The 21777-nt window shown below is 37.7% G+C and overlaps 1 protein-coding gene across 1 annotated transcript; it reads left to right on the top strand.

The window, feature by feature from the left end:
* The first annotated feature begins 7114 nt into the window (after positions 1 to 7114).
* On the top strand, positions 7115 to 21689 carry piga (phosphatidylinositol glycan anchor biosynthesis, class A). Its single transcript, XM_015007560.2, has 7 exons — positions 7115 to 7264; positions 8764 to 9236; positions 10641 to 10911; positions 15142 to 15274; positions 15621 to 15753; positions 18855 to 19061; positions 20059 to 21689. The coding sequence occupies exons 2-7, from the start codon at positions 8799 to 8801 to the stop codon at positions 20302 to 20304; spliced, it is 1428 nt and encodes a 475-aa protein (XP_014863046.2). The 5' UTR covers positions 7115 to 7264; positions 8764 to 8798; the 3' UTR covers positions 20305 to 21689.
* The last annotated feature ends 88 nt before the right edge of the window (positions 21690 to 21777 follow it).

Raw genomic sequence — 21777 nt, 5'->3', positions numbered from 1 at the left:
TTTAGCAATGCAAGAAAGCAGAGAGCTGCTGATATGATTAATAATGATGCACTGGCTGGACACCATGCATGTGTGTGATATGTTAATGTAGATATGTTAAAATAAAAAGCAAAAATATTTAAGAACAACCAGAATTGTATTATTGCTACACCGATAAGCATGACCAAGCAGCTGAACGATGTAAACTTATAAAAGTTTACATTGTTCTTGGCAGCAGTTGTTGGAAATTTAAACTGGATTCACTATCAATTGTTGAAACACCTTGTTGTTGACAGACTCTACAATTCAGTTTTCATACTTGTCTATCAACAGACATCGAAAGAGGAACTCTGCAGGGACATCTACTGAGCTTGTCTAATACAGCTGTGTCATCCTGCCAAAGTCAACCACACGCATGGAGTGTGTGACTTACTGGAAACTAGATGGCCTGAAGACAGCAGCGATAACAATGCTTGCCTCCAGTTGGACTTTGCACTCTGCTACAGAGCAGACATGGACAACCCTGATTCTGATTTGATCTATTATATCAAGATGTGTCTCAACAAGAGCCATCAAAAGACTGCAGATGCAACTATCACACAGGAGGCAACAATCTTTCTGCCAGCATCCTGTACTTTGTTGTTGCTAAACACCTTCTCAGTCTCTTTGGCATAATGTGTTTTTTTTTATTTTTTTATGTTGAACTCTCATGGGAACAATCTGAGGAAAATTAGTAAACTTTGAGCCAATACAGTAATGTTTACTTTAGCCAGATGTAAAAACTAAGTCTAATCATTGTAATTAAAACATACATAATCAAGAGGTATGCAAAGTAAAACTATTCAAATTTGATCAGAAATATTACATTTACTTTTTTTTTTACAGTGACTTTATTTTGGTATCTATATATGTGTAAATATGTAACAAATATATATTGAGATATAGGGTGATTAATATTTCTTTCTTTCCTTCCACAGATGTAGTCATATCCAGAACTACATCTTGGTTCTTTGTTAATGGACAATATTATTTATTTCTGTCTCCACTTCCTTAACCTATATTAGGTTGATGTACATAGGATATTGTTTGTTTTTCCTTTCAGTTGAAAGTATATAACTTTTGTAAGATATTCAAGAGGTTTTATATCTTTTAATAATCCCTACTGCCAAAGAAAATCATTTTGATTTTTAATACTTTTAGAGAGGATTTTGAACAAAAGGAGCTGGACTCCAATAAAACTGCACTGAGAAAATAAGATACTAAAATGTTTCTGCTTGTGGGCTTCATCAGGGTCATCCAAAGCAAACTGCTGATTCAAACTATGGAGGGTTTTTTTTTAAAAGAAATAGACAAAATGTGAATAAAAGGTCAGAGTCAACAAAGTTTTTAAAGGAAAAGCTCATAATGACTCTTCCTCCTCAGGAACAAAGGAAAATGAACTTTTGTCCCTGGAATACTTTGTCTTTTGTTTTTGAATTCCTGTTTCAAATTAATGTTCAAACGGATATAACCAAGGAAAGGTGCTCATTCAGATCTGGTTAGATCAAATGTAACAATGTCCAGTTCACTGAGGAGATGCAGCTAGAAGCTAAAGAAATGTACTGTGATTCCCTGCCCCTAAAATGTGGTCAGACTGTACACTTCCTTTTTATATTGGGATTTGAAAGACTTATGTACAAAATGTATTTATAAGCATTTTTTTAAATAAAATGTAATAGAAAAATGTTGTTTATGGTTGGTTTTATTTCCTTTTATAAGCTTTCATTTCCTTTTCTTATACCACCAAAAATGCTTTGAGACCTGACTCACTTCCTTTATTACATAGAACAAGAAAGTCTCATCATCAAATTGGCCTTAAGTCTCCAAAATAATTATTCTGCTACAAAAAGGTTTCACAGATATATTGTACTCGTATTGAGAAAAATGATACATACTCAGATCTTATTCTTATACCCTTAAATAGAATCCATCACAAATCATGTATATAGTAAATAGAATGTATTTGTTAGAGATTTATTCTGTGAAGGCATCAGAGGTTTGTTAGAGAACAAATTGCATCGTGAACCGAGCAGACAGGTCAGGAAGAAAGTTGTGGAAAAGTTTGTGAAAGAAGGTCAGGGCTTCAAAGAGAAGCATATTAAACCTTTTGGTCTGCATTGTGAATATTGTATGTTGGAGACGACATAAAACAACATCCCTCGCTTTGGACGTCTGAGAGAACTGTTCAACCTAAAACTGGAATGAATACGATAAGCGCAACTATTAAAATTAAAATATACCAGAAATAAAGAAACTCATTATGTATGGTCATTACACCTAGAGTGAAGAATTTCATGCCTTTATTTCTTCAAATGGCAATGATTCTAACTTATAGAGAATGGCTGTAAAATGAAACTTGTATCTTTATATCTCAGTGGCATACCCAAGCTGAGATCTTCACGCTTGGAGTGACCTTCATATTCCATATCTACAGTCTGCCACATATGGACCAGCATGGATAAAGACCACGGCTTGTCATCACAAGCAGTGATGCCAAGTATGGGAAGCTGTGGGTGTGCTCCCTGCACCCCTACAAGAGAAACTCTAGTTTCAGGGGTGACTTTTATTGACTTTGTCCCTCCAACTGGTCTCCAAATGTTCGGCTGTCTTAATCTATAAATGTATTTGGATTGCTTAATAAATGAGTTTACTTATTTAAGTCTGTCTTACTGAGTCCTCATTTATGCATGTCAGAATTATGGACAACCCCCAAAAATATATTTCAAACTCATCATAGATGACAGAAATAAAGGCTTGAAACCTTCAATCTGTGCTGAATTTATCTATAACCAGTTAGTGAATTGAGTTTCTGAAATAAATTAACTTAATATAGCAATATCCTAATTTAGTATATATGACTGCAAATGTATTTGTTTATTAAACATATAACTCTAATTTGAATGTAATAACTTGGACTTTACTGATTTAGGTCTCATTTGGGTTTCCATTTTGATCTCCTCTCATTTATTTCGACTTTGCTACATCAGTTTATCAATCTATCATGTCATGTATTCATCTCCCTGTGTTCTCTTACATTAATATTATTTTCCCAGTGTTTCTGTTGTGTTTCTCATTTATGTGTCTAATACTTCACAAATACAAATCTAAAAAGTGTGGAGAGCGTTCAGCTGTCCTGAATCAATAATCTGCAGCCACACCTTAACGTTTTTACAAGCTTTGCACATCAGGAAGGAAATATTTCTGCCCACTTATCTTAAAATAACTCAAGCTCAGTCAGATGGGACAGGTTTATAGTCAGTTCTTAACACAGACTATAAACCATATGAATGCGCTTTGACGTACAACATTTCTTTGTAGCTTCTTGTTTTGGGAAGGTGAATCTTTTGATGGGGTTTTCTTGTATTTAGGTTTGTCCATCTTGCTATAAACTCTGAGCAGTTGTGAAGTGAAACTTTTCCATTGTTTATTGCATGCAGGTCAAACCTTTTCAACCAGAGCATCTCCTTCCACAGGATTTCTGTGTTTTACTCACAGCAATCTGTATTACGGTAAGCAGCGGCATCTTTTCTGACCAACGCTCTCTTCGTCCAGCCTGTCAGCTTATATCAGCAGCCATTTTTTGGTTGCAGTCGTGCCGTATGTTCATTCCAGTTTCAGATGACAAGTGATCACAATGACAGGTCGAACAGTTCACTTTCATATCCCCAAGGCGAGGGATGTTGTTCCATGTTTTCTCAAACACACAATGCTCGCAATGCAGGCCCAAAGGTTCAATATGCTTCTCACAGTTATTTGCAATCTTCTCCACAACTTTCTCTATGGCCGTCTGCTGTGTTTCTTAGTCCTCTTGATTAATAATGAGAGTAAATCACAAAACTAGTTTACAAGGTTTACTTTTTATGTTATTAATCATGCTTGTGCTTTATTATTGTTCAAGGCATAAGATTAAACAGGGCTGAATACAAATATGCACATCATTTTCTCAGCAGATATATTCTGTGAAACTTGGTAGCAAAATTCTTTTTTTTTTCTAGAAAATTAGCTGACAAGTCTTTCTCATGTTACATAATAAAGAAACTCTGTGTTTTACGTCATGTTTTATGGTTAAAAGAAGGAAATGAAAGTTTATAAAAGAAACAAAGAGCAAATTTTAACAAAAAATATTCATTGAATTTAGTGTTTTATGTCGGTGTTTCAATTGTGACATAAAAAGTGAATGTATACAAGATTGAGTGACCAAACTTTAGAGGAATGGATTCACAGTACATCTTTTGCCTTTTTCCTTTGTTTTAATCCCCCAATTAGAACATTAACTTCAGTAAAGTGTGACAGATTAACAGGGATTTCTTATTTCACAGTGATACCAGGACTCAAGATACATTAAATGAGAAAGCAAAAACAAAAGACTCTTGGTAGAAAGTATTTCAGGGGATACATTTTTCATTTGTTCCTAAGCCAAAGGAAGAGTCATTAATGTTGTCTTTTTTATTTCACGCTTGGTTGGCCATGACCTTTTATCCCCTTTTTATTTACTTCCTTAAAAAAATCGCTCCAACATCTGACTCAGCAGCTTTTCTTGGATGACCCTGATGAAGCCCACCACCAGAAACATTCTAGTATCTTTTTTTTTTCTCAGGAGTTTATTGGAGTCTATGGCTTTGTTCAATATTCTCCCGAAAAATATTAACAATCAAAATGTTTTACTTTGGCGGTAAGGAATAATTAAAGGGATCAAGACTCTCAATTAGAAGAACATGGAACAATACCCTATGTACAGCAACCTAATGAAATGTAGAGTTAAGAAAGAGCAGAAAAAAATAAATGTTATTTTTCATTAAACAAAAAATATGTGGTACTCCAGATGATGACATGCATGGAAACAAATAACCCAATATTCTCAGTAAAATTTGTTACACATATACATATGGAAATGAAGTCACTGTGACAAAAGTTAAATGTCTGATCAAATGAAAATGGATTTGTCTCTCGTACCTTTGAAATACGATGATCAGGAATAGTTCCTACGTCTAGGTGAAGTAAACATTATGGCGTCAACTCAGATTAACGGTGTAAAACAAAGAGCTGCACATTCTGAGCCAGCAAGTACCTTTTTCTCAGATTTACTTTCACAATGACCTTTCACAAAATCAAAAAACAAATTAATCTTGTGTCACTCAAAGAGACATTAGGTGTTGAGCAACCGGATAATGGCTGAGAGTTTGCTGCGTCGGCAGTCCTGTGGTTGGGCTTGTTAAGACGCATTCTGGTGGGAAGAGGGTGAGTTTCTGCCTCTTGATCCATTTCTGCAGTATTTGTTTAACAAGGTGATTCACCTTATCTGTTTGTGGTTATATTCTGTATCTGATTTTATTTATAATAGGTTACACTGAATCGTAACAGAAAGATTGTAAAACACCTGCCATTTGCGGGATGTGATATAAATGCTGTTGACTCGGGTATGATAACAACTGTAGAAACCAAAGTTGCCATATCATCTTACTTCACCTCTTTCCACTATGGCTTCTTCGTTTACTGTCAAAAGACAAGTCTGTAAAGATAAATGATGCTTGTCAATAAGAGGTTTCAATGTTCCATAAACAGTGCCATCTGTTGAACTGGATTAACCACTAACAAAGTGTGGCAATAACATATCTTACAGCTCAGAGGTCATGATAGTTCATTTTTACAGCTACGTTACAATTTTTAGTTATAAACTATGTATGTAACTTGGGTGTTTATGTCTGTTCAAAAAATTAAACAGACTTTTGGTGTTAACTTCTGAAAACATTTAATTATCTACCATATTTAGAAGCAACATTTAAAATAAAAATTCAATTTAAAAAATCCTTTACAGAACAAACTAAGGTTGCAAAGGATTTTTATTAATGACAAAAAATTATTTCTATATTTATGTTTAAAATAATAAAAACAGGTTGCTGATGTTTTGTTTCCATTTTGTACAAAGTTTTAAATTTTATGATGTGCACATTTCGTGATGAGTTGCCCAACACATCATTTTATGGTATATCAGTGCAAAAGTGATTATGATTGTAAAATGGACCTGTGGATGGTGTGGAGAGAAATTGTTATGACTTTTCCCTAATTCAGAAGGAGTTAGGGAGGGGGTATAATATGAGTTTAAAACATACACATAACAAATGTTTTTTGTTATTTTTATGACAGTTCATAACTTAAAACATTTCCTAGGGGAGTAGCCTCCATAGTGGAGCCACTGAGCTATCCAAACACTGCCTGCAGAATGTTGGGTGTCCTTGACTAAAAATGCGAAAATGTAGAATATGCGGAGAACAAAAACTTCATAAACTTGAAGACTGCTCCAGAAAATATTGTCTATTTATTTTCTTCAAACACACACATAGCACTTGACAATAGTTATATGAGCTAAAACAGCTAAAAGTACTAGTGTCAACCCATTCACAATCTTAAAATGGAACATTTTTCAAACTTTCTTCCCCATTTCCTTTCATTTTCTTCATTAAAATTTCTAAATGTTTCGTAAATCTGGGATGCTTTGACTAGACAGAGTAATTATTATTAGTAATGATACTGAAATATCATAAAAGCAATTCTGACTAGTCAAAATTACAGTTCTAGATATTTCTAAATTAATTTTTGCCTAGTCATTATTTGCATAAAATATATCTGCAATTTATTTTTCACTGGTCAAATCTTATATTTCCTATTGGAAAATACATTTAAGATATCTTTAATATTGACATCACTTAAGATATCTGTTTAGGAATTATGGCTAGTCATAATTTAATTGTTGAAATTAGTCAGTAATTCTTTGTTGATTTCTTGAGTTGAAATCTACAATTCAAGAAATCTACAATGGATCAAATGGATTTACAGATCAATTGTAATTCTTACATCATTTATACTTGTCAGAATTTGATTAAAGATATCTCAGTTAGGTATTTTGTCTAAATAAAATATAATATATTATAGCTATAATATAGCTAATAATTAACTAATAATAGTTAATTAACAAATTATAGTTTATTATATTATTACATAAATAATGAACTATTATGTCGATTTATTAACCAATTTCACTTATCTGGAATTTATGGTTAAACTGATTTTATGTTTAACGGCATGCCATACACCGTGTAGTTTCACTTTTACGTCATCTACGTGTCGCGGTAGTATGTTTTCAAGGGGGCGGCTATGCGCTTAGCATGGAGGTAGTAACTGAAAAACGAAGCTAAAAGTCCAAATGTCTGTCTAACAAGTTGTGACAAGACTGACATTGACGTCAAAGGTAAGACAGTTAGGATCACGGAAATGTCAAGTTGTTTTCGCCAAGAGGGGGAAAGAAACGGATGGTCAATGCTAATGCTAATGAATCAGTTAGCCGTGATGAATGGAAGTAAACCAGGGTTTGTTACCTTAAACCTGAGGTTAAATATTTTTAGATTATGTATTTGTAGCAATGGGGGTCCACTAGTTACGTTGTCGGACAAATTTAGTGAGAGGAGAAACCCGCTTTTAAAACAGCCGTCATAGGAAGCAACTACAGATAAAAGCTGATTTGACAGCGACTGACATATGAAAGCACTTGTCATCGAGGTTTTTATTCTGTTATAGATATCAAAGCATATTTAACATTAAGTCTGTGAAGTTTTTGAACTGTTAAGTGAACAATTTTGTTTCAAATACATAATGCAAGTAACTGCAGAAGTCAACAGTCTGGAAAAGTATAGAAGTTTATGTCCATCCCACCTTTTATCCATTTATCCATCTGCATGCATTGTGTGGTTTCTGCAGATTTTGCCATCATTCATTCATGTATTTTTGGCTATGATCCATCTATCCATCCGCTCCTCCATCCGTCCGTCAACTAAACCACGTTTTCAACAATCCATCCATCCATGGATGTAAAAATCTGGCAAAAAAAGAGAGAATGTGCTCTGAATTGTGGAAATTTGAATAATTTTGAATGTCAAAAATGTTTCAGAACCCAGACACCAGCTGGTAATTTGGTGTCAATTGGGTAAAATATGGATTCAGTCATTCAGAACATGACAGTAATCAGTTCTGAAGTAGAAGAATAAATAAGTTAGAGAAACAAGCAAAGTTAATCAAAGTCTTAGACCAGGGGTCCCCAAACTTTTTCCTGCGAGGGCCACATAGCTGTTCCTTTCTGTGGTCGGGGGCCGGTCTTAGTTTTTGCAGTAAAAAAAAAAAAAATTCTTGTCGACGGGGGGGGGTTGTTCTGTATTTGAAACTGCCGAGGGGGGGGGGGGGAGACGACGACACATTCGCGCTTTTGGATAGATTTTTACCCAGAATGCAAATGGAAAAAACCGTGAGTGAAACGGTGACTGACGAGTATATATTCCATTGAGGGAAAGTAAGTTTCACATTTGCTCAAAAGCCCCCTGGTGGTTGAAGAAAAATCCACATATAAACCGGAAAATACAATATATGAAAAAAAACACTGAATGCTCTCTGGTATGAGCAGGCGGGCCGGATCCGGCATTGTTCAGGGGGCCGGACCAAATGACGTGGCGGGCTGGATCCAGCCCGCGGGCCGTAGTTTGGGGACCCCTGTCTTAGACCATGTGTCAATTCTTAAGTTGAAGCTTAAAACTTTCCTTTTTGATTGAGCTTGTATTTATGTATGTACTGTACTATATTGATTAAGTGTATTATTCTTCAACTATGTTAGCTTCGTCTGGTAATTTCCTTTGGATTGGTTGTTTTCTATCAGGTGTCTCTGGTTGATTCTTTGTTTGATCTCTTATACAAATGTTTCAGGACTGACTGACTTCAGACCAGCAGAAGACTGAACAATGGGCCAGAGAAGGAAAGTTGGATCTATGAACACTCCCTCATCTCAGACTGAATCTGGAGACGCTTCTAAGGTCCACAGCCGGAAGCACAACATCTGCATGGTGTCAGACTTTTTCTATCCAAATATGGGAGGAGTAGAAAGTCATATTTACCAGCTGTCTCAGTGTCTGATTGAAAAGGGACACAAGGTGGTAATCGCCACGCACGCCTATGGCAGTAGGAAAGGCGTCCGGTACCTGACCAACGGCCTGAAGGTCTACTACCTGCCCCTGCAGGTGATGTACAACCAGTCCACAGCCACCACCTGCTTCCACAGCCTCCCACTGCTGCGCTGTGTGTTTGTCAGGGAGCGCATCACCGTGGTGCACGCACACAGCTCCTTCTCTGCTATGGCCCACGATGCACTGTTCCACGCCAAGACGTTGGGCCTGAACACGGTACGTGACCTGACGTCTTGGATGTGTTTAGGCTCATCAGCTGCAGGTCATTTATTGTTAAAAACTAAAATATTGTTGACTTCAGTCAGACTGGTTTTGGCCTTGTCTGTCCTGATTAGTGAGTGTTTGTTTGGTGAACACGCTGTGCCTCGGCTCTTCCAGGTTCCTTTGACTAAAACATTCTTGAGCATGGACATTTTTTTTTCTGGGAGAGGAAGACTCAAACAGCAGTTTTTAGTGTCATGAAAGTCTAAAACAAAATCACAAAAGTAACATAAAATATGTAACAAGCTATTTAAAGGAAAATTACAGTAATTGTACTCTTGATACAATGAAGCATTAGATCTATTCATTCTGGCTGTTTCTACAAGAGCTAGACTTCAGCTCCTTTCTGGTCATTTTATTGAAGTTTTGGTCTTTTCAGTATCTTACCTTTTCTTTGGACAATCTAAAGATGAAGTATCTTAAGGTACTTTCACACCTGATAGTCTGGTAGACTTGGTTCCATTGGTGTCCAAAATTGCAACGTTTGTTACATTTTCAGGTGGTTCATACTGCACTGTTTCAAATAAACCAAACCCTTGGAAAAACCCGTTCCCTGCCCTCCTCGCCTGTGGTGGCGCTGCACCAAGAAACAACATGAAAACCTCTGAAGAAGAAGACACTGCTAAGAACTTCTTTCTTCACGAACTGTACACAAATGGAGTGATGTCAGATTTTAGTGGTTGCCATCTCTTTTGTCAACTAAAAATATCTTGGTAAAAGACCACAAGACATTTGTCCCACTAGTGCTAGAGACACACACTTGTTTTGGTTGTATTTACCCATGATGCCCTGCGCTTTTTGTCCACTTCTTGCTTTTGGAGCGGTCTCTGGTCCTCTTGCCACCCTCATATGGATTCAAACTGCACCAGAGTTCACTTCAACCAAACTGAGACCTATAGGAATTTAGGCTAACCAGAGTTTGCGAACTAGAGTTCAATTGCGCATTCTCACTTACCCAAGTAAACCAGACTTTATAGGCAAATGAACCAGAGTTTGATAAAAGTGGACCAAACAGGGCTGGTGTGAATGCACCCTAAGTTAATGATGTACATTCACTGAGGAACATCAAGAGACACTGCTGTTTACAGTAACTGATACTAGTAACTAACATAAAATGCTAAACGTGTAGAATTTAATCTCCATAGTCATTTTCTTTGTTTTGAAATAAATAAAATCTTTCTCTCCCACAAAATGAAATTTATCCTCTGCTGCTAATATAAATAATGCATCTTTAATGTTTGCTGGAAGGGCTACAGTTTTGATCCCAGGAAATTGTAGCATTTAAGAGAAACCAGAATGTGACCAAACTATTCTCATTTCGTCGCTGTTATGAACATAAGTGCCTTTTTTTCTCTTCAGGTGTTCACTGACCACTCTCTCTTCGGCTTTGCTGACGTCAGCTCCGTGTTGACCAACAAGCTCCTGACCGTGTCGCTCTGTGACACCAACCACATCGTGTGCGTCTCGTACACCAGTAAGGAGAACACTGTTCTACGGGCAGCACTCAACCCAGAGATCGTGTCCGTTATCCCCAACGCCGTCGACCCCACGGATTTCACCCCGGACCCTTCACAGCGTCCACCCGACCGGATCACAATTGTTGTCATCAGCCGGCTTGTCTACCGTAAAGGTACAGCGATACTGAGGGTCTTCTTTGGGTTATTTCTGCCTTCTTTGATGCTTACAGTTGAAGAGGCTTTGTAATTCAGAAAAGGAGCCAAAACTCAGTTAAAGCCACTCAGAAAGTAGCTGACTGGTCTCAATATAAACTCATCTGAAACTTTTAAGTGTGACTTGAAAATTAAAAAGTGGCCAAAAATGATCGGCACCTCTAAATTACTGCCACGTACTACATTGGCTCTGTCTTATTCCATTAATTTGCAACAATAAACAAAATTTAGAGGTGCTAAAAATCTACACAAAGCTTCCAAAATGAATGCATAAAATTGATTAAAACCTGCTTGTAGCGATGAGGAATAATAAACGTTAAGCTTCCGTACTTATGAGACGGAATAAAAGCAAATGCCGTCCTTGTTAAACCAGTTTTAGTACTAGGTTAAAGGTTATCTTTGTCTTTGCGGTGCATGCGTACGTGTGTGATTCATCACAATCATGGTAAAAGAACAAACTTTTACTAAAGGGTTTGTCAGTTCACCCTTCTGTTAGGGTGGAATTTTGAGAAATTTTGATCTGTGTGTCAACAACCTGGAACTCTTTCAAGAAGTTAACGTTCTGTGGCACCATTTCAAGTCTTATTGCATTGAAATAATTATGCGTGAGGTGTCCTGGCTTGTGAAGACATTAATGTGAAAAGGTGTTCGAGACAGAATACACCATTTGACTTGCGTAATCCAAAAGTAAAGAAAATCTTTGAGCATGTGATGGGTTCTCTCAAAAAGCTTGTCTTATAATGATCCCAGGCATGCATTTTATAATGCACGAATAAATTTAACAGAGTGTTTTCAGGATTGTTACAGTATTAATAACTGAGGATAGATGCTGGAAGCTTTGTAGAGGAGCTACAATGAGCTTCAGCAGCAACAGCAAAGCTAACTGGAAAACTACGGAAAACGATGTTATCAGTGCTTTCCTGGTGTTTTTCCCTTTTACAGTCCTTCTGTCTTTCATCCATGTGTGATTCTGTTCGTTCTTTGTTTCTTTGTGTCTTTCCTTTCATTTTCGTTCTTTAGTCAGAAAACCTGTGCCACTTTTACTTTAGAAAAGTGTAAGAACCCTTATTGGAGAACAGAAAGTTAACTTTTGTAAGCATCATGTGGAGCCAATAAAGGCGCGATAGAATGGCAGGGTTAGATATACCCGACCCAATGACTGACCCCAAGTATAGAGGTATAGAGGTCGTTATTGGGTCGGGTATATCTAACCCTACCATTCTTGACCTTCTATACTTGACTTCAAGTACAGAGGTATTATCAGTCGATGTCACGTTGCGTCAGCAGCAACTCTGGTGTTCATGTCGCCTTCAGAAGGCAGCCAAGAATACATTATTCTAACTATTTAAACTATTTACAATTACACTAATAAAATATTTGACAATTCACCGCCAGTGATCACCTCTCTCTCCTCCCGGCGTAACTCCCACGTGAAAATTTGCAGCATCTACAGTTGTCAGAGGTTTTATTTTTAGCACAGCGTCTCTGTACCTCGTACTGCTTCCGGATCAACCCGTTGGATTTTCAATTTCTGAAGGCTTAGTTTCTCATCTGCCTTGTTGGGTTCAGCTACATCTCCATTTTCCCACTGATGACAAAATAGGAAGAAATGATTGTATTCTATTTGTCCTTTGCAAGCAAAATATAAATTCAGTTTTTTAAAAATATTCCTCGTGATGACATCTGCCACCGAAGTTTGAGTCATTTTCTCTCGTAATTTATCGACTCACCTGCATTTAATTCTTATATGGATCATTAAGACGCATCTCATTCACTAATGTCAATTTGATTTAAACTAACTTATTTTATTACGCTGTGATAAACAGTTGTAGTATGCCCACAACATGCCAGCTAATGTTAAAACAGCCGGATAAATGCAGGAAACCACGGTAACCAGTGAACATTTAAATGTCGGCCCGGTTGGAGTTGCACACGCATGACACATAGCCCCTTTATTCTGATACCTTTAAAGTAAATGGCAATGTATTATGATGTTAGAGCCTCAAACCACAGTGTGTGTGTGGACTGACAAATATGGGTATTGGCAGATATTTAAATGAAGAAATCAAGAGTGGAACCCCAAAGTCCAGGGTCGGAGCATCTCTAAATAAAACTGGTACTTCCTGAGAGCATTATACAACAAAGAGCAAATTCTGCCCTACGTATTCTCATTCACCTTTGCATATTGTTGGCACTTCCTGACTGTTTCGCAACATTGTAATGCCACGTCACCAACTACTTTTACAGGAAATATGTAAGTGAACAGGCTTATCAATGTGTCTTTCATTGTATTAATTATTACCCTAATTAGTTGCTGCTGCCAATACTATATTTCATTAAAGAGTCATATTCAATCTGTTATCTCCACATTTCTCTCTAATCAAGTTGATGTTTAATAATAATTAACCTTTGTTTAATGTTTAAAGTTTGGTTAATTTTGTTTAAACTAAGACATTAAAGTGGTAAAAGCACTTTAGTGAAATGCTTTCACTAATTCTGTGCACCTTGTGCAATCAGACACTGGTATTAACACCTGAAAAAACAAACATGCTTCTGTGTTCCAACTCAAATTTGACATTTTGAATCTTCATCCTTCAACCGTGACGATGAATGAGATTGTGGTGTTGGAATACAAAACACTCATGAATGTTGAAGAAGCTTCGTCTCAGCTACCACATCAAGCGCTTGAGCAAAAACTGACTTGTGAATCAGCTTTAGTCTTTCTCTGGAGGTCTAAAAAACACCCTTTGTGTTAAAACTTAAATATATAAACAATGTCTTTTCCTTGCCATCATGTGGAAACTTGTTGGACCCATTTTGTTCTATTGCCAAGAGCTTGTACTTGATTGGAGCGTTAAATCTGTTCCAAAATCAACTAAAGTGCATCCAAAGGTGTTCATACCACTTGATCTTTTTCAACTCTGAAGACATCGGAGATTTGCTAGAGAACATTAGTGAACAAACACCGTCGTGAAAACCTAAAACCACATGAAACAGGTCAATGACGAGATGGGGAGAAGTTTAATTAGCAGGTTTGGATATCTCACGGAGCTCTGCTCAGTTAGCGATCAGAAGATTCAAATGTTATGCTTTTTACTGCAAACCCAGCAAGATGTATATGTCCACCTTAATCTGGGTGTCCACACGTCATTTAAATCATGTTTCTAAAATTAACGCCTTACAATGTTCTAAATTCATTAGAAAAAGGTACATTGCCCTTAGATTTGTTAATCACAAGTCTTAGGTTTTGTTGTAGCAGTGCTGTTTAATGCCATATGTGTATATTTTTTTTTCCTTGCAGGAAAAAGTTGCGTGCAGACATCGTCATTGAGTTTTGTCAGTCAATGCAGTTGAGGTTACCCCGTAACTAGCTGCTAATATTACCTTGCTAGCTCGATTTTATTTTTATGTTTTTTTTGTTGTTGTTTGTTTGTGTCCATTATGGGTAAGTGCAGATTTATTGCCCGTTGACTGACTTTTCACAACTGGCTCACTTCTGTTGCCAACCCATGTGAGGCTAGGTTCATTCTGTGCATAAAAACCCAAAAAACATTTAAAGTTTGGCACTATGTGGAGACTGTAGCGATCTATATACAGTGAGCGAAGAGCACATTCACTGCCAAGAGCCTCAGGCAGATTCCAGAAATAAAAGTTTTTGCTATGTTTAATTGTAATACATCAGGATGAGGAGTGACATTAAAAACAGTATTAAAACATCATAAATGTGACTTGCTGAAACCTGCAGAGGCCCTTTAAACAGACAGGCCGGGGTAACGCTGGGGCAGCTGCAGAGTTTCATGTCTCAGTTGGAAAAATCTTTTGCTTGGTCAAGGCTTTGCCTTACAGAAATCTGGCGTTTATAGAAAACAAAATGAGTACACACGGAGTGGTGTTTTCAAGCCTTTATTTCTGTTAAATATGATGAGTTTTACTTGTATCTAATGGAAACATGACATTGAACATTAGAATATTATAAATAACCATCTTTTTTGCTACAGAAACATGAGCTAAATGAAAGGTATATTTCATATTTACTTTAAGGTTCTTATTTTCAAAACTTTCTTTTGATCTGACAATTGAGTCTCATGAGAAAACATATCCTAAGTCACAGAACGTCTGCCTCAAAAATGATGCTGAATGTAGATGGCTGGTTCGCTTTAACTGAGTTCATGTTCTGTGTTCATGTTCAGGAATCGACCTGCTTGGCGGAATAATCCCAGAACTTTGCCTCAAACATCCCGATCTGCATTTCTTAATTGGCGGCGAGGGACCGAAGAGACTCGTGCTGGAGGAAGTGAGAGAAAAATACCAACTTCATGACAGGTACTGCTGGACGGATACAAGTCCTGATATCATCCACGGACAAGAGTTTATTTAATCTCTTAAGGACACAGTTTGTATTAAAATCACTCCTAAGAGTGATTTTCCTGGGAAAATCACCCTTAAAAATGATAAGCAACACTTTATCTCCTGGTCAGACCTGCTCTGTCAGTGTGACTCAAAAGATGTTTGAGCTTAAATCTGTCAATGCTTTTTGGCTTTTAACCAAGATAAACTTTTTCATGGAAATACTTTTGAGTTTTTCTTGGCACGTCTTTGTGAGACTGATCATAAGTCCAGATGCTGTCCTCACGAAATGCGTCTGCATCCTGTTACTGTTTTCCTGCAGGGTACGTCTGCTCGGTGCCCTGGAACATAAAGACGTGCGAGGCGTCCTGGTTCAAGGTCACATCTTCCTGAACACGTCGCTGACCGAGGCCTTCTGCATGGCCATTGTGGAGGGAGCCAGCTGTGGACTGCAGGTGTGCTCTCACTCAAACCCTTATTCAGGGTTATGAAATCAGAAGGATTTCAGAGTAAAGATCCTAACAATAGACTAAACTCGAAAGGGAAACCCCTTTCGAGTGAGAAGGGAATCCCTGAAAGAAAACGCAACTCCTTGTTCGATGGAAAAACGGTCTTGTGCAGTCTTGTCCTCTAGTCTGTCTGGAAAAGTTTCACTTCTGTTTTATTGTGGTTGAGTTGGGACATGAACAAGAACAAGCCTTCCTTTTTGACTCCCATCACTGGTTGCATCACTGTTGCATCACCTCTCTGGTCAGGTGATGCATCAATAACCACAGTAATTCATGTGAGCATGCAAAGCAAATTGAAAATGAATTTTTTTATGACTCGGCATGAGGACATGGCCTTGTTGCTCTGTTTTAGTGAAATATAGAAAATATCAGAAAGTAAGATTAATATAATCTTTAAATTCTGAATGTAAATGGGAGGAAAAAAAATAAGTGATATCTAATCTGCTTCAGTGTAGTTATAAGCTACACTTGCATAGATAAATACTAAAATTAGCATTAGAGTACAAAATATTTCTTGTGTGCAGGTAATGGGAAGTGCCATCATGTTCAGAGTAAAAACAATCCAACACGAATAACCAGATCAGTTATCGTTTTTGGGAGAAATGGCATTTCTACAGGGTTAATCATTTATTATTAAGTGTCGTAGAGCAATAGAAAACAATCGGATTCAACAGTCATGGTCCGGCTCATCCAGTGTAACCAGATTTTTTAAAATTTATTTAAGTGGTGCTCATTTAAAAACAAAAGGAGTTCAGATTTTAATCAGCAGTGTCATTCATTCTGTGGAAAACAGGCGCCAATCTGATGGGCCTTATATACCGTATGTGTCTCCAGAGCTAAATGGGGCGTTCCACGTTTTACTTTGAAGAAGTCTGATTTAAAAAGTTGAGTAGAGGTAATTGTATATAAACGAGTGCAGGAAAAATTACGGTTGCTCTGCTAAGTTTTAAAATGGCGGCCAAAACCAGAAAGACAGCAATGAGACCAAAACGTAGCAAAAATGGCAAAATCTCAGCTGCTGATCTGCAACAAAGTGATTAAATATGGTCTGCTGTTGTCTAATGTGTTCTGTAACAATTGTAAGTGACACCAAGGTATCAACAAACAGCTCTTGCAAATCCCATTCATGGGGAAAAATAAACTACATAATCATCCTGGACTGGAATAGCTGGTCTGGTCTGCATGTTCCCGGAAGCAGCTGTTATAACCCAATATGAGTTTAAGGATTCAGAAAAAGCTAAGCTGTAAATATGTTTTCAGTTCATGCAGTAGCTGTTTCAGCTTGTAAAGAAACATAGTTTCTGAACAGCGCTATAAATACTAATAATCTATCTGTGCATGGAAATGAAATCTATTTTGAACTTTTAAACGCTGATATTATTTCGAACATGAGTGTATGTAAGGATTTAATGAAGCGGCAACATTAATGAATGCACATCTCGAACGGTCAGCTTTCCACAGCTGACAGTGGAGGTCAGCTGTGCACATTGAGTGACAAACAGGATTATTCAAGTGAACATTTGCATCAGACCATCAGGGAATAATAGTCTGATGACAATACCAGAGAAACTGATCCATTTGGTGACTAACCTAGCAGAACAACTCTTATCCTGCTGAGAAGAAAAAAGCTGAAGTGAAAATATTAGTGCTGTGGTTGCAACATTTATCATCAGCTGTTCGGTTTACGAGAGAATCACACGTATTGCGGGAGCAGTTTTCCTTCCTTCCGGTTAACTGATGGGGATTCTAAAAACTGGGTCTAGAGAATCCAGTTACTCATTCAGATTGACCTATGTAGCAAAAAAAAAGACTAAAAACTGTTCACTAAGCAGCAGTGGTCATATTGCTCAGACAGGAGATCCCTGTGCTTTTATCTCAAATGCTGATCTCGAGGAAAGATCTGCAGAACACCAACCAAGATGCAGTTGTTTCAATAAAATGACAATTTATTTGAGATCTGCAAGAGACTTGTTCTGTTTCTTTGTGTTGGGTTATTTTTGATGGTTTTCCTGTCTGTCTTGTTACGATTTTAACATTTTTTTTTTGTGAAGTTACCACAAAAACCTTAATATATTTATTTCATTGGGTTATTATGCGACAGACCAACACAAAGTGGCGCGTGAAACTGTAATGTTTGTGCTCGGTATTTTGCAGAAGTAAATCTCACATCTCGTGTAGCTGCTGATCTTTTGGGTTATGTCTCTGCCAGCTTTAGAAACTTTATGGACTGCACGTTTTCACCATTCTTCTTTGCAAAGTAGCTGAAACTCAGTAGGATTGGATGGGGACCATTTTACCACAGATTCTTAATTGGGTTTAGCTTTAGACTCTGACTAGGCCATGCTTCGGTAGGTTTGCAGATGAGTTGATATTGCTCCATTGATGATAATTCAAGCACATTCTTTTATAACCTGCTTTAAACTTCCTCACTTTTGTATCCCGTCTGCTACTCCCGTCCTCTAACAAGGCTGTAAGGCAGGTTTGGGCCACATCTACGTCATGGATGTGCTCCAAGGGCAGAACGTTGCAGAATGTATTGACATTAAACTGTTGAAACATTATAGTTTCCTCTGTGATCGATTAGCGCTTCTTAAAACGTAGCGATTTCTAGCGTCTTTTTAAATCGGTGTAATTTGGTTCTGTACAAATGAAAACTGAATTGATTTGACTGATAAAATAACATTTAAGCAAACAGCTGTTATCTTAAAGTTTAAATTAAATGTCCCTTTAACATTGAGAGGGCCAGTTGTGGCCCGTGAACCCTGAGTTTGACACCTGTGCTCTATGGCCTCCAGAGAAAAGCTGCATATCCGCTGAGATTACACACAGGAGAACCATGTTCACCAATTACACAACATTTACTTGAAATGTGGCTGCTCTTGATTTTTTTCTACAACTGTCACAGTAAAGCAGGTTATGACACCTGCTCCGTTTTTCCACTCTATTAGTGTGATGATATATGATACCAAGGAACTATTTTGACTCATCTGAGGAACTTGGCATGTCTGACTTGAGGAGATCCTGACCATGCGTTGGTTTATCATCAGGTGGTGAGCACTCGTGTGGGTGGAATTCCAGAGGTGTTGCCCGAGGATCTGATCACACTGTGTGAACCGACCGTTCGTTCCTTGTGTGCTGGATTAGAGAAGGTAATTTCCAAGCAGAGGTCTGGCTCGGTGCCCTCACCCGCCTCCATCCACTCTCGCGTGAAGAACCTCTACACGTGGAAAAATGTGGCAGAGAGGACTGAAAAGGTAAGACTGTAAAATAACGCAACAGCCTTTGACTGTAGCTGGGGGAAGTTCCAAGAAAAGATGGTTTTTGCAAAAAACTGGCAGGATTCTGTTTTAGGTTGGTTCTTGAACTCGACATGAATGCTTGGATCTGTTGCCAAGTTCAGAGTCACGCAAGTCATTTGTTTTTGCAGTAGCATGATTTCACCCCCCCAAAAAATAAAAATCCAACCTTTAATTGTTTTTTTTTTTACACATCTTTCCCAATAAATGTGGAAATTTCTGGATAATACGGCAAGCAAACAAAATTGCGTCAAATTGAGATTCTAAAAGGTCAAAATTCAGTTGATTCAGAGCCAAATCCTAAGAGAAAGTAGACAGCTCTAGCCATAACAAAATCAGAATAAAGGTTTATTGGCTTGGAAGTGCTTTTATCAAACGCATTCTCTTACAACTTCTGAGATTATATTTCATCATATTTGGCATATCTCATATCAGATACGTTTTGTTTGTAGAAACGACATATAAAGATAAAAAACCCAACATGTCGCAACCAATGGGCATAAAATCCAGGAAATTATTCATGAGCATGTTTTACAATATAATTTCAGTACAAGGACATTTTCCTAGATAATACACATTTAGACGTCACATCTATTCATTTTTTTATCCCCTAAGAAACACTTTATTTTTAGACATAATGGGGTCATAGTAATCTAAATGAGTTTCACTTTCTTGTAAGCTCAAACATTGCCTTGTATTAGGCAAGTGCTGACATGCTGCCTTCTGCAATGAAAACTCACACTTTGCAAAAACAACAGAGCCTGCTAGGTCACAACTTTCCACTCGAAGTGGGTGGCTCCGTTTTTTCCAACATGATTATGATCGGTGGATGATCTCATTTCGAATGTCTACCGTTTATGTTCTCCCTTCTGTACGTGTTGATGTTTATATAGCTCACTGACAGATAAAGGTAAATGCTCTACAGTGATTGTCGCTGTTCCCCTTGATCCCCCAGGTGTATGACAGAGTAGCTGGAGAAGAGGTGCTTCCACTGGACAGGAGGTTACGGAGACTCAGGTCTCACTGCGGCCCCGTTGCAGGCTCCATTTTCGCCCTTTGTGCTGTGCTGGACTTCCTGTTCCTGCTGCTCCTGCGGTGGTTGGCACCAGACCGGCACATGGACATGGCTGTGGATGCCACAGGCCCACATGGTCTGTGGAAGGAGAGTAGGAAGTCTAAGTCTAGCGATGCTGGTTGCTAACGCGCCATGAAGCGAGTAGCGGAAACGATAACATCTGGTCTCCGGCTCTTGACGCCGTGTTGCAGGAGTCCAGCCGACGCTCTTGTGAATGTGCTCAGGAGAATCCTTATCGGTGTTTACATTTTATTAACAACAGGGACTTTGTGTTAAAGGTGTTTGTACACTTTTTAAAGATTTATACAGCATATGGTTCAGTGCAAAAAAGACCTCATTTGTTTCTTTATGCTTTCTTTTAAAATTAAAGGAAAGTAGAAAGAAACTCCTTTTAAAATGAATTTAAAGCTGGTCTTGATTTGTAGTTCTGAATTTTTTGGGGTGGAATATCTTCATAGTTTGTATATTTAAAATTCTGCAGGTTGACAGTTTATTTCTAATCCTTATTTTCTCTCTTCCACATTGTCTGCTTTTTACGTATTTGTTGAAACTGTCACTATGTCATGACACTATGGTACGAAACAGATAATCTGTGAAAAAATAGTGCTCCTCTGTCTTCTCCCAGTGCTCCCAGTGATAATCAGAGCCAGGTGGCAGGCCTTAGCGCCATCAATCACAAACTAGTGTGGCGCTACTCATCCCCTCTCCCCGTCCTTCTGCTACGCTGCAGCTAGCAAAGCCTGTTGTGAATGCTCAGTATAGTTATCATATTCATTGATGATGGTGAATAAATGGTTTTCTTGTAGAGGTAAGTTGTTTCTCCCCCATTAGCACACTTAGGAGTGAGTACATGAGGTTGATTGACAGCGCTAAGACCCTCCTCCTGTTTCGGATTGGTTGTTATTGATCAGGTAGCTCTGGGAAGAGGTGCAGGAGATTGACCTTTTCACAAATTGTCTTTCTCATAACGTACTGTCACGACATGGTGACAGTTTTAACAGATATGTAAAAAAAAAATCATGTTGTTTATAAAAGTTACATACTGCAGCTTTAACTCATTTTTAGCCACATACTGCCCAAGTACCAGAACTGCATACTGGTCTTAGAATGAGCACAAAAAAGCAGGGAGAGTCCATAAGAAACTATTGATGAATGTTCAAATAGTCTTGAAAACTACTGACCAAGACAACTAAAAACTTGAGACAGAAATCAGACTCTCTGGAAAAGACGCATAAAGAACTCAGATTTTAAACTTTTGCACAGTGCCATAATTGCACAGAAAGAAGGAAGGAAATAGGAAGGAAGGAAGGAAGGAAGGAAGGAAGGAAGGAAGGAAAAAGGAAGGAAGGAAGCAGCGAGCTGCAGTATATTGTCTTCTGTTATAAATGGAGCTTGAATGATTTATACAATTTACTTTTATAAAAAAGCTTAATGTCATGAGTTTTTGTTTTTTTTTCCATTTGACCTAAAATCAATCTAGGAAATAAAAATACTTTTACATTTAAAAAAAACTGTTTCTACCTGTCTGTTTTTTAATGTTTTATTTTCTAGAATTCAAAGATGCTGTGCCAGATGAACACATAAAGTTAAAACAGTAAC

This window comes from Poecilia mexicana, unplaced genomic scaffold (genome assembly GCF_051168715.1).
Source record: "Poecilia mexicana isolate PSO_F unplaced genomic scaffold, ASM5116871v1 scaffold_2, whole genome shotgun sequence".
Lineage (NCBI taxonomy): Eukaryota > Metazoa > Chordata > Actinopteri > Cyprinodontiformes > Poeciliidae > Poecilia > Poecilia mexicana.
Note: the sequence above shows the minus strand (reverse complement) of the source record. Positions and strands in the feature narration are given on the sequence as shown.